Raw genomic sequence first — 12575 nt, forward strand, 5'->3', positions numbered from 1 at the left:
TTGGCAAACGAGCTTATCGACAATCGAGAACCTCTTCGCTGAAGTGCTCGAGAATCGTAATAGGGGGGATGCTCCAACATATAGGAGGAAACGAGATCAGATGGAAAGCCTGTTGGATAGCTTGAAGCGGGCGATCCATAACAGGACACCGGTAGCATGATCGCCTGGTTTGAGTTGGCTGGAGGCTCTGCTCTGAGTCTGTATTTAGTAGGATCTGATCTCTTACTTGCAGTCACAGTGTTTGATGGTCATTTGGTCACGCCGTGTCTATATTCGACCTTTCTAGGCTTCTCTTGTGCGTTCAGGGTTTCTCGGTATGAGGCTGTTAGTGTGTAGCAAACTCGGTGTACCTGACTATTTATACTTTCCACATGAACCATTCTAACCCACCAAATAAGAACACGCAAGTTCTCGCTCCACATTTGATAACAAAACATGTCATCCGCTAGGTTCACCCACTGGTTCCATGAACGATTACATCGTAACTCTTCGGATAGCAGCATAGACGACAGAGAACAGCCAGCACGTATCCTATATCGGAACCGTGATTTCCAAGCAAGTATGCGGCAACCATTCGCTATATCAAGTAGGAGACTTGCGCGTTGGTACAAAAGTTTAGGAGACATAGACACGCTAAGGGCCGCTATGGAGAACTCTTGGGACAGACAAGAAGACCGGAGAGAGAACAATCGGGAAATGCAAAGAATCATTTATCGCATGATGGTTGAGATGGAAGAAAGGGTTGAGGAGGGTCGTTAGGAACGGTGGAAGTCATATTATCAACACCTGGACAATGGCGGACCGACAACAAGGAGATGATAGCACACTGGAAGGACAATACATTTCATGAGTTGGATACATGATTTTCGTTTGTACTTTAATAACTTTATGTGCTCTTGTCACAAATCACTTGATGAAAACACGTGTCGTAGTTGCCCCATCCTCTTCGCTTTCTTCTGGCTACGTGGACAATGCAGGAGTGGCGCATCAAACACTAAGCTTTTTGAACGCTTTCGCTCCAGCGCTTTCATATAAGTAGGGAATGAGCCCAAGAATTAGAGTTGCTGGTCCACTTCATACCTCTTAAGACATTCGTTCCTATCTACTTTGGCTTCACTTAAATTTCGGCATTCACAATGTCCAGCTCTGACTACAATCGCAAAACCCTAAGCAACTACAAGCATTTTGCGGAGTTTATGCGCGACCAAGAACCTATTATGGACCGAGAGGAAGAACGCCGACGGCATGAAGACGAGGAACGATACGATGAAGAAGAATCAGTCATGGAAACCTCATTCCCAGAATCAGCGGTATCCCAAGAACATCAGGTGATCTATAGCGAGCTGCCGCTCCGTGGAGATACCTTGACACTCCCAACCCTTGTACAGCGTCAAGCCGATACCATGCATATTACTTCGACGGGTCGTCACGACCGCGAGGTGTTTGCAAACATGATCACCTACAGTTACCGTACTAGAAGTACCCCTCAGCTGAAAACAGTGACTGGCGAGCTCACGCATGTACTCAATACTCTCTACATCAGAATAAATGGCCTTGAGAAGTTGAATACTGATCTCTCGGACATGTTAGGAAATGCGCATGCTGCTTTGATTTTGGAGCGTCAAGGGGGCAGACGGCTTTCACCCTCTTCTGCGAGTACCTAGAGGCCTCAAGTGGGGGAATCTCCCCAGGAGAATTGAGTGTAAAGAAGGATTGGCAGAATAAGCATCATTACCTTATAGATATCAGAATACACCGCGATGATTACATATTCACCGTGTATCCGAACACTTTTCAAACGTTTCTTCTATCTTGGGTGTACCAAAATCTCGACATAGCTGTGTCCTGACTCCTTAGCCATGCAGTCGTGTGGTCAACTCCTTAATTGGCAGTTACAAGTGGTAGTAAGAGTGGGCAGGCCACCACTCACACGTCGTTTGCATGATATCTCACATGGTCCACTACGAACGTCCCCTATTTGCTTCAAACACCAGGAGTAAGTGGAAGTCGTTCGCTTACTGCTTGTGAAGCAAACCCCATACTATCGTCGTCTAGTGTGGTTGCTGACGAGGAGGTCTTTCAGCATAAGTATAACTCATCCAAGATCTTTACGAATTGTCTTATCGACACAATAACACTTACATTCCGGAAAGCCAACATCTCAAAGATCTCCGCAATAATGAGTCCTCGCGAGACATCAAAGAAAGCTCAAGAACAGTACCCTCCAGCACCATCCGTCGAGGTCGATGATGCTGCAGTCGAGAACGACAATACCGAGGGATTTCGTCAAGACACCATCGACGCATACTTAGCCTACGAACGAATGGCAGGGTTGCGTCTGGATAACGAGGAAGAAGAGAATACGAATGACGCCAGTCCCGATGATTCAGAATCCACTGCTGAGGGGTATGAGCACAGTGAGCGTTATGAGCTACCATCACTGCCTTCAATACAATTCCGTTCTGTAGCGGTTGGGCCACCACAGCGTCCACAGGCTCCGCGTCAGTACAGCGCAGTCCCTATACCACCGCCTCCCACCATCATCTTGAAAAACGTCTCGCACACCGCCCCAGTCATCTCGCTACCCGTGACTGAAGCCGAAGCTTGGTCTCAGTTCCTTGGAAGGGCTCCTAGAGATTTCGTCCCACGTCGTCCACATTACTGTCAACCAGGACATGCCTCCACCAATGGCTACTTTGACAGCTTGTACCCGAGAGGCGCCGTATCAGATGGCTACTCCTATAGTCGCAGTGCTGGAGGTGTAGGTCATATTACGCGTCCTCATCACACGATGCCAGCGAGGAACCGTGGACCGAACGGACGAGTTCCGATTGCTATGCCACGTGCTGTCGATAGGGATCTGGCTCTTCGAGAGGAACCAATTGAGCTATTCGAAATGTGGGCCGATACTTTTAGCAGGAGTAGAAGGATTGAGGAAGACGTAGCGACCTTGAGAGAAAGACTTCGCCTGCTGCATCAGTTTTACTATAGGCCGTAGTTTATGATGTGAACATGCGTATGTCGCGGCGTCCATTTTTCGCTTCGGCAATCCTTATAGCGTCATTTGCCAATGTGTTGCCGGCGGGCGTTCGCTCATTCGTTTGTCTTTGTCCGTTATTGACGCGTCGTCATTCACACATGTATCTGCTGTAGACCCAGGAACACTCCTTAGCTGTAATTCATTAGTATTATTACTAGTATAACATCGCTCGCCGCAGAAAACCTACTACACACTAACAATGTCTTACTACCAGAGATCCGGCGCATCACCATATTATCTTCCGCTTGATGCCCAGCCATACCAGCATCAATATAAACGAAGCACGTCCGCAAGGGCGCAAATACACACCCCACATGACTGGGTGTGTATGAGCGATAATCTTCACAACGATATGCGAGCGATGATGGAGGATATGAAGACAAGGAGGAAGCAGTGGCAAGAAGAAAGAGAGAAAATGCGCGAAGAACGACAGGGGGGAGATGCTTGAGGATGCGAGGCCATTGTGTGAGACAGTGGAGTATAACATCGGCAGTAGCTATTTGGGCCAATATGAGATACTCCGTAGAATGGCATGGAACTTCGGCAGGTGAGCCAAGTCTTCCATGTAACTTGAGATACAGTGTGAACATCGTAACGATATATGTAACAGGATCAAATCTAAAGCTTATGATTCCAGTATCTAACGGTGATAGAACAAGAGGCGGATTATGTAAGCCGATGCTGCATTGGCAGCAGAATATCATGCGCCGAGGTTTCCACATGTCGTAACCAAGTTTACTTCACGGAACATCAACATTTGGAACATATCATGATGTTGCGGGAACCGGCGATCCATTCGTATACGATGCACTGTCGGTTGACGAGCATAACTAGAGAATTGCGACCAACGTAGAGAGTACGAGGTCCATAGCGATCAGCGGTGCTAAGATGTATTACGGGTATTCGCAGAATAAGCGTGATTGGATGAGAACGCGTTGGACATATGTGTTGTTCGTCTCCAGTGGCGATATGGATCTCAGGATCTCTTGCTGTATACAGTACCAAACTGATAGGACAGTAACTAAAGCAGGTATGAGAGATCAAATGTGACGTAATCAGGTGTAATCTGGTTAGCATTAAGCAGCGGAGTGTCAATTGCGATCATTTGGAGAAGGAAAATGTCAAGAGTGAGGCGAATAGGGCAGAATCGCCGATGCGCGATTAGTATCCGAGATCATGAATCGCGGACATTTCCTCCGCATACCAAACGTTAGCTCTTCACTTGTAGTATTCGGATCGCTTAGGCGTACGTTGTGGTACATCCGGCAGTGTAACACAATAACGATAGTATCGATACCCCACCCATATGTTGAGTAACAATCCATCGGCAGATCGACAGCCGTGATAACAATTGCGTAAGTCCATCGGCAGTTTGCCTAAACGAGACCAACACGGGAAACTGTCTCCCTTACCAAAAAGAATGGTGAACGCCGCTAGCAATACGTGTTGCGTCTCGCATAGGCTTCGAATCCTCCAAAGTAATGCACAAAATCTGTCGTCCCGTGGCATCTCAGTACAGCCGGTCGTCAACGCACGCGTTCATTTTTGTCGTGGTGGACGCGGTTGCGTTGTTTGCTCAATCTTGTGAGCTGTCGGCTAGAGTCATATTACGTGGCTATGATTCCGCCTGCGTCGGGGAGCCCGCGTAAACGAAGGATAGCTTCTAACAGCAGAGCACTCGCGCGCTGCTAACGCTGATCCATCATTGGTAGAACGCCACGGATTCTATGGATGTTCTAAGCCAAGGCTCACGATACGAAACGTTTGAGTGGCACTGGTGACCGTGAAGCCAACTCAACTCCCGCTGTATGGACAAATCCTGCTTCCAGCACACGTGGAGCATTCTGTGTGCTCCAGACATGCTCCAAGTGTGGTATAAAATCAGTTCTAGCTCACCCGTCCTCTTCTCGCGAATTTTCGCATATCATTCTACCTTCATCTGTTGCTTCGTTTTGTAAGATTATCGTCTCCTTTTATCGAAGTCACCTCATAGCAATGTATCAGATGGCTCCTTACAGGCGACAGAAACGAGGTTTCGGGTGGCAATATGACAACTACCCGGCTTTTGATATAGCAGCAAACTTTGGTGGTGTGGGCGGATACGGGTGGAATAGCAGCTTTGACACCCAGTACTACGACCTGCCGGGCACTGTCGAACAGGCAACACGATCGCATGTAGAGGCACAAAACGAATTTGAAAAGGCAAAGGAAAAATATGAAGAGGCCAAAAAGAAGTACGAAGAATGCGAGAAGAAGGGTATGTCGCATCCATACGAACTGCACGTAAGGCGTAGACTGATCATACCGCATATCCAGTCAAAGAAGCAGAAAAAATGCTAAGGCTTGCGAAGTATCGTGCTCAAACTTGGTGACATGGATGCAAGCGCAAGCATTTATCAAGTGGCTGCTGGCAGCACAAATGCTAGTGTAGGCGAAGATGGGCCTATCGGTGTCTAGAATTCCAAGGAGGTGTTATGAGTGCTTTTGCTTCGTTCTGTATGATGGACGTTTGGTGTACCTTGCGAGGACTCACGAAGCCAATTCCAGGCCGGTTAGGAGTGAGGATGTGCGCTGCAATCCAAGTAGAGTTTAGCTGAACGCAATCGCAATCGCCATGCAAGCCAGTCCAAACGCGAATAAAGCTTCACGAAACACTGCAGCGTGTCGTAGACAATGTCCACATAACAGCAGTTGTGATATGTAGCTGTGTACCTCCTCCGTTTGGCACGGCATGTCGTGTTGTTCTGGGTGTCATCGTGAACGATGTGTCGCGCGTTTGGATCTCCCTTTCGTTTCGTTCTTTGTTGTTTGCAGAAATCCCGTGTTGTTCAACTCAGCTCTCTGGACATATAATCACTAAATGTAGGCTCGTAGCGCAAGATACAAGCCTAACATTCCTCCCATCATAGCACCACGAAATCACTCAACATGACCGCTCATGCTGCTTCGACTGCTCGCGCGCCTCAACCTTCCAAAACCACAGCTTTATCTGATATACGACCCGCATATGATGAAGTGGAGTATGATTCTGAAGCTGAAACTCTGGTTGGGAATGAGTCTGATGATGACGATAATGCTCACCTGGCATCGGCCAATGATCAGCCTGCAGCTAGCCACGGAATTGCCGGGTGGCCTTCAACTAACGAGCCCGGCGCGCCTATTCAGAACAACATAGACGAATCGATTCGCGTACAAAAGGCAAAAGAGACAGAAGATGCAGTCGGGCGGTCTCTGTCGCTCATTGCAGGTGCAAGACGGAAGCGAGATGAGGGAAAGTCCTCACTCTTGCAGTAAGAGTGTATGGCGTCAACCCGGTGCGAATGGTAACTCCACAGAAAGTATTGGAGAGATCGCATGTGTTAGAGGCGATGGGTATGCTCATGCAGCATTGGTATGGTTGTGGAAAGCAGACGGTGAAGCGATCGTTTGCACGCTCATGCATGTATGCCAGTGACGTCACTGCGGTGCCGGCTCGGCTTGTCGTCTCGCGTCGCGTCGCGTCCTCTTGAACAGATCATTGATACACCTTATCATTATCTTCTCCGCCCCATCCTCCTCTAATTCAATCCCGCCTATGCACAATTTTAAAGCCAAACTCAACCTTTATAACTTTTGGCTGAGCTTCGTCGAGCTACACGACCAACTCAGTTCGCGTCACGCGTTCCCTAGTCAGACGGTTCCGTTGATTTGAAGTCCCCCGAAATCCACGCATTCGGATACTATCGCTCGCTGCTTTTTATCGTTTATAATTTCACAGGCTGTTGTAATACGATGATCAATGCTCACTACAAACTTACTTCTGACCATCCATGGACGTTATCCGGAGCGCTGGCGCCCGAGACGCCCAAGGACGTATGCTCGGGATTCACAAGCGAGGCGTTCTACAGCAAACTCCCCATCGTACCTGCCCGACTATTCGGCCACCACTTACTCTCTCGGCGTTACTGATTTCTCGATCTTGGCAGTGCTCGTTGCTCCCAATGATAGATGCGGGGAGTGGCTTGGCACATGCAACAACGCTATCTCGCAGCGATAAGATATACTGAAGCCTTTACCCCACCTTTCCGCGAGGTAAATCGACTACAAGCTATGGCTATGGCTTCCTTTCCGGTGATAGCCTCATGCAACGAGCATACCAAGCATTCCCAACTTTACGGCAGTCTCGGAACAATCGCCATATGTATGAACAACGCATTGCATCCAACATTGCTTGGAAACCAGCGAAGAGAAGTAGAGAGATTGCATTCTAATACACCCAAGACCAGTACGGACAAAGGATTTGAGACCAAGTCTCGGACAGAGCATAGAAAGAACGTGGTCTGTTAAACGTAGAGATGGCCGGGCTGCGCCTTTCACCGGAAGCGGCCTGGTTGAGTGGATCCTATTCCCTACAGGCCCCCTACAAGGTATGATCTCTCTTCTTATCATCTTGTAAGCCTGAGATACCATCTCTGTTCATTGTCATTGCTGTAAGTCACTCGGGGCCTATCTGGTCCGCAATGATCCCAAGAATGTATAAAGCACAGGAGGATTATTGGAAACTGCCTATGATCCCTCAGGTAAATCGTTGATGAATATGCGTTGCTCTTTCCTTACCTCAGCCGCTCTTCTCGGTACAGTCAGCTCTTCCGCTGTGCCCTTTCTTGGATATGATCGAAGAGTAGTGCGTGATTACTTCGACAAACGAATCGATAATGGAACGGCATATTCCTGCTTGGCAGAGGCTGCTACGACTACAGTAGCACCAAAGCTCAACCCATGGGCTCCCCTGACGCCGGAAGAGAATCTTGCTGTTTGGACTTTGCTCCATTCTCCGACGGCCGGCCTGAACCTTACTGATCCCAATGAGGCTGTACTAACAGACAACTACGTGTAAGTTACATATCAAATAATGAGGTCTTGCTAACAGGTACCAGGTTCTGGATAGATGCGTTACATACCAACAAGAGTGAGGTGCTACCGTACATAGACGGTGACGCAGCGATGCCTGCCAAATATGCACGTGCTATCATTTTCGAAGGCGGGAAAGCTGAGCCAGACTCCCAGGAATACATGATTGGCCCTCTTCCAGTATCTTCAGAAACCACGATAGAGAAGTTGGACTATCTTTACAATGGCGGTGCTGGTGGTTCTGTGCCTTACAACGCCCGGTATTTTGATGGCCCAAGATCAAGTGCGACGGATCCACTCATCGCATCCATCATGTCGAATATATCAGACATAACGGCTGCTCTCTTCCAAGGAGGTGTATACTACGGATCAAGTGACGAAAGGTCGAATCTCTCGTTAACCTCCGGCACGCCCCTCTCTTTCGACGGTACTAGCGCATTTCGCAACATCATGTTCCGTTTTCCAGGTCCAGCAACCTACATGACACCTTTAGACTTCTATCTTTTGATCGACTGTACTGGCACTGATCCTTCTCTCTACTCGCTGAAAGGATTCGTTACAAACGAGAAGTTTTACCCCACTATCGCAGAGTTGCGGGCTGCATTCGAGGCAGGCGAGCTTGCTATGGAATACGACCAGACTCTTGACGCAAGTTGGGCTTTAGTCGACTACAAGCCAGAGTTGGGTGTGCGAGACCTCGAAGAGCGTTTAGCACCAAGCACTCTTGAGATTGGTGGAAAGCGATACAAACTTGACAAGGAGAACCAATACGTTGAGTACATGGGTTGGTCGTTCTACATGTCGTTCTCACGAACACTTGGCATCATGTTCTATGACATCAAATTCAAGGGCGAACGCATTCTATACGAGCTGTCAATGCAAGAAGCCACTGCGCAATACGGTAAGTATTTCTTTTATCACTCATAAGATAGAAGCTGAGTACCCCAAGGTGGCAACCAGCCCAAAGCTGCTAATACAGTATACCACGATACTTACTACCAACTCGGTACTGAGATGGGAAGCTTGGTGGAAGGCTTCGACTGCCCATGGGGATCGACATTCTGGAACATCACTTACCCATCCTACAACACAACGCGAGTCAACACCAACGCAATTTGCATCTTCGAAACCGACATGAATTTTCCTCTCTCACGCCATCGTACAGGTGCATCCAACGACTACGGCTTCAGTAACCTCGGTAGCGTGAAGGGCGCTGGGTTAATCGTCCGCGCGATTGCAACTGTTGGTAATTACGACTACATGTTCGACTATTCCTTCCATATGGACGGCTCCCTTGAAGTAATTGTGCGTGCATCCGGGTATCTGCAATCTAGCTTCTACTATCCGGCACAGGCGAAGTTCGGACCGAGGATCCAACAAGCTACCCAAGGCTCACTTCACGATCACATTGTTACATACAAGGCGGATTTTGACATAGTTGGTGCTGCCAACTCACTTCAAGTGTCGGAGTTGGTAGCTGTCAACCAATCTCAGCCATGGTTCCCCGAGCTCGGCGAATTCGAACAAATGGAGATGAACGTCACATATATGGGTGAAGAGCAACAGTTCAACTGGGCTCCCAACAACCAGGCCATGTACGTCGTGTTGAACCCAAATGCTACAAATGCCTGGGGTGAGAAGCGTGGCTACCGTCTCGTACCTGGCCGCTCTGACATCCACCTCTCGACCCTCAACTCACCCTGGTCGCTTAAAAATTCCGAGTTTGCCAAGTCGCATCTTGCCGTTACACGCCAGCACGACAACGAGCCTTTCGCCAACAGTGTCCAGAACATCAACCTCCCCTTCGCACCGCAGCAAGACTTTAGCAAATTCTTTGACGGCGAATCAGTTGAAGCTGAAGATTTAGTTATCTGGTTCAACCTCGGCATGCATCATTACACTAGGAGTGAAGATGTACCTGTGACTTTGTACACGGAGGCGTATTCTAGCATCGTATTTGCGCCACAAAACTTCTTCGATAGGGCGCAAGATGGAGATTTGCTCAATCGTAGATGGATCGAGATCGATGATGATGGAAACATGACGTTTAATGCATACGGCGTGGGGCTCGATGTTTGCCCGATTGTCCTTGAGGAACCTACGGCCCTACTGGGCGGCGTTGGTGATATGTAGGACAAGCTGATTTCGAGGGCAGAAGAACACTGTTTCCTCAACACCCAGTTGTTGGCGAGAGAGTTTAATGTAAACGTTGTTGTCAGTCATAAGTCCTCTTGCTACAACAGACACCACGTATACCACATTCTATTAGGCTTTGGTAACGTCATCAATCAACGGTATGCAGAGATCTGGTGCCGGCATTGAATGAACTCTTCCATATGTCGAGAAATTCTGGCGTGATTAGCTGCCACATGTGAAAAACTTAGGCTATTATGAAAGTCCTTGAGAACATTCTTCACTATGTTGTATGTCAGCACACAGCGGCAAGTCTCTCGAGCTTGACACAGTAGAACTGGTGCTTTTCTTCTCTCCCCTCGCAACACACACCCCATCCCTGCCGCTCATCATGTACCTTCCGTTAAATACTGTCATTACGGCTACAAGCCTTCTTGCCGTCTCCCAACTCAATGATCTAAACCTTGCCACAAACAATCTACTACTATCGGCCTCTTCCGTCACTTTGATAGCCCGTCAAGACGAGGCAAAGCCGCCGCCACCGCCTCTTGTTACATCGATCCAGTTCGTTACGTCGATAGCTCTCATAACTTCAGAACCGACTCCCACAGTTACCGTAACATCAACTAAACCTGATACCTTATCGCTGCCGCCCACAGTCCCATCGACCACAGCAGGAACGCGGACGAGTAGTGAACAACCACCTAAAAAACTTAGCACTATAGAGCTGTCTTCCCCGATTTCCAGCACTACTGATGGCATCTCTAGTACAACTTCCGCCAGAATATCAGCAACCACAGCTACCACTGTCCCAACCCAGACTTCACATCCAGAAGCAAACGCCGGACCCTGGCTAAGCGCAGGGAAGATCGGCGGAATAGTCGTTGGCTCCGTCTTTGGCCTCATCATCCTCGGCCTCATCATCTACACTCTTCTCGCTGCTTCCCGTGGCATCAACGTATGTGATTGTTTCGGCGGCTGTTGTGGCAAACACCACGACGACGATGAAAATGGTCGCGAACGTTTACCTTCACGGTCAGACGACACGTATCCGCGTCCGGATGTCCTTCATTCTGGTGCTGGAGAGGGCTACAAGTCTTATCGTCCTGCGCGCTCGAGTGGCGATAACCCACCTGTTCCGCTTCCCCTGGTGCTGCCGGAGCAGATGGAGACGCAGCAGAGACGCGCGGGGAGACTGCAGAGGGGGTATCGGGGTGTTGAGGTATAGAGCGATCATAAGTTTGTAGAAGTTATCTAGACGATAACAATGGCGTGTTATCTGCTTCTCCATCATCGCGCAATGCTAACATGGATTTTCGTTGCATTGACATTGCCTTGATGAGCGTTGTAGTTCTTTATTGGGACTTGGTTGCGAGTGGGTGCCGGAAACTAATTACTGGACGTTGAAGCCGTGCAACTTCGTTATGTAGATACGTTTGTCATGTTCATGATACTCAATCTCGCCAATGCCGTATTATTCACATAAACAGCCTACCTGGGCTTTTGTGATAACACGGAACAGCCAGGTGTTATACATCCATTTCAGTCTATCATTATCCATCCACAAACTATTCTCCGACCTTCCCACTGCTTATGTCGATTTCCACAAAGTCATGCTTCCCATCCTCTTTAATCACGCGACTATAGTGTGCAGGCAGTTCGGATGATGAACGCGCACTGCGACTATCTCCTATGTGACCGCCCTGATGGTCATCACCGACATATGGTGAAGAACCGCCACAAGAATGCTCATGGTCTACGAGCTCGATAGTCTTGATTTCACCCTCGGTACTTTTACGCCGTTGGGCTGCGCGAGCCTTGCGCCATCTAAGTCCAAAGAATAACAATGTGTAAGCGATGGTAATGCATAGAACTGCAGTGCCTATGCCAATGACGATCATGAGGGGCTGGTCAGGAGTAGAGTTGGGCTCGGACCGGCCGAAAAGCTTCGCGTGGGCGAGTTGCGGCCATGAGAAACCGGACACCTTGGACATGTTTGCTGTACTTGCGATCTTAGTTGCTGATGATGTATGTGAAATGTCAGCGATGGTCGGAACGCTATTACTACTGCGTGTGTTGAGGTGACCTGTCAGATCTGCTGGTGAAGTTATGCAAAGTCAAGAAGCTTTGAACTGCTTTTCAGATCAAGCGAGTGTTGCATCATGTACTTGAACAATGTCGCCCGTGAATAGTGTCGTGACTCTGTTGTCTCCATATACCGTGCGCCGTTTTTATTGCGATTGTCCAGGAACAGCGAAGCGCTACGGAAAAGCAATTCCATATGAGCCGCAGTCGTTCATCCACCTGTATTATATTTTCGTAGCTAATGGCGCGACCAGGAAACCATTGGTCATTGCATCGCTCTTTCGAATGCGTAGTCTGCCGTCCATTTCCCCAGGAACTTTCTCCGCGTTGATCATTGTTGAGAAGATTGACTAGGTACCCCCGGAGGCGCACCGAAAGTGTGGCGGGTGTATGCAACGCTGCGGTGTCGCAATGCAGATCACCCGGG

General features: G+C 48.7%; 7 protein-coding genes across 7 annotated transcripts; 5 read left to right on the forward strand and 2 right to left on the reverse strand.

The window, feature by feature from the left end:
- Nucleotides 1-43: 43 nt before the first annotated feature.
- CC77DRAFT_168446 (hypothetical protein) lies at nucleotides 44-913 on the reverse strand. Its single transcript, XM_018530416.1, has one exon. It carries the CDS (start codon nucleotides 708-710, stop codon nucleotides 249-251), a length of 462 nt encoding a protein of 153 aa, XP_018384931.1. The 5' UTR covers nucleotides 711-913; the 3' UTR covers nucleotides 44-248.
- A 223-nt stretch (nucleotides 914-1136) lies between these two features.
- Nucleotides 1137-1664, forward strand: CC77DRAFT_1062650 (hypothetical protein; the record flags this gene model as incomplete). The annotated part of the gene is made up of 1 exon (XM_018528551.1): nucleotides 1137-1664. One exon carries the CDS (start codon nucleotides 1137-1139, stop codon nucleotides 1662-1664), a length of 528 nt encoding a protein of 175 aa, XP_018384932.1.
- A 515-nt stretch (nucleotides 1665-2179) lies between these two features.
- CC77DRAFT_1072676 (hypothetical protein) lies at nucleotides 2180-2998 on the forward strand (the record flags this gene model as incomplete). The annotated part of the gene is made up of 1 exon (XM_018529163.1): nucleotides 2180-2998. One exon carries the CDS (start codon nucleotides 2180-2182, stop codon nucleotides 2996-2998), a length of 819 nt encoding a protein of 272 aa, XP_018384933.1.
- A 1795-nt stretch (nucleotides 2999-4793) lies between these two features.
- On the forward strand, nucleotides 4794-5583 carry CC77DRAFT_1095984 (hypothetical protein). Its single transcript, XM_018529819.1, has 2 exons — nucleotides 4794-5297; nucleotides 5357-5583. Exons 1-2 carry the CDS (start codon nucleotides 5036-5038, stop codon nucleotides 5410-5412), a joined length of 318 nt encoding a protein of 105 aa, XP_018384934.1. The 5' UTR covers nucleotides 4794-5035; the 3' UTR covers nucleotides 5413-5583.
- A 2033-nt stretch (nucleotides 5584-7616) lies between these two features.
- CC77DRAFT_938622 (amine oxidase catalytic domain-containing protein) lies at nucleotides 7617-10063 on the forward strand (the record flags this gene model as incomplete). The annotated part of the gene is made up of 3 exons (XM_018534626.1): nucleotides 7617-7912; nucleotides 7957-8831; nucleotides 8880-10063. 3 exons carry the CDS (start codon nucleotides 7617-7619, stop codon nucleotides 10061-10063), a joined length of 2355 nt encoding a protein of 784 aa, XP_018384935.1.
- Nucleotides 10064-10247: 184 nt separating this feature from the next.
- CC77DRAFT_168480 (hypothetical protein) lies at nucleotides 10248-11461 on the forward strand. Its single transcript, XM_018530417.1, has one exon. It carries the CDS (start codon nucleotides 10356-10358, stop codon nucleotides 11289-11291), a length of 936 nt encoding a protein of 311 aa, XP_018384936.1. The 5' UTR covers nucleotides 10248-10355; the 3' UTR covers nucleotides 11292-11461.
- CC77DRAFT_168481 (hypothetical protein) lies at nucleotides 11462-12148 on the reverse strand. The gene has a single exon (XM_018530418.1). The coding sequence runs from the start codon at nucleotides 12055-12057 to the stop codon at nucleotides 11632-11634; it is 426 nt and encodes a 141-aa protein (XP_018384937.1). The 5' UTR covers nucleotides 12058-12148; the 3' UTR covers nucleotides 11462-11631.
- Nucleotides 12149-12575: the final 427 nt, after the last annotated feature.

The sequence above is a fragment of the Alternaria alternata genome (assembly GCF_001642055.1).
Source record: "Alternaria alternata strain SRC1lrK2f unplaced genomic scaffold CC77scaffold_13, whole genome shotgun sequence".
NCBI lineage: Eukaryota > Fungi > Ascomycota > Dothideomycetes > Pleosporales > Pleosporaceae > Alternaria > Alternaria alternata.

Excerpts from the sequence above, each read along its gene's own strand:
- CC77DRAFT_168480 (XM_018530417.1), top strand. The coding sequence starts at position 10,356 with ATGTCAGCACACAGCGGCAAGTCTCTCGAGCTTGACACAGTAGAACTG.
- CC77DRAFT_168446 (XM_018530416.1), bottom strand. The coding sequence starts at position 710 with ATGATTCTTTGCATTTCCCGATTGTTCTCTCTCCGGTCTTCTTGTCTG.
- CC77DRAFT_1095984 (XM_018529819.1), top strand. The coding sequence starts at position 5,036 with ATGTATCAGATGGCTCCTTACAGGCGACAGAAACGAGGTTTCGGGTGG. Across the intron at positions 5,298-5,356 it reads CGAAGAATGCGAGAAGAAGG|TCAAAGAAGCAGAAAAAATG; the intron begins GTATGTCGCATC and ends CCGCATATCCAG.
- CC77DRAFT_168481 (XM_018530418.1), bottom strand. The coding sequence starts at position 12,057 with ATGTCCAAGGTGTCCGGTTTCTCATGGCCGCAACTCGCCCACGCGAAG.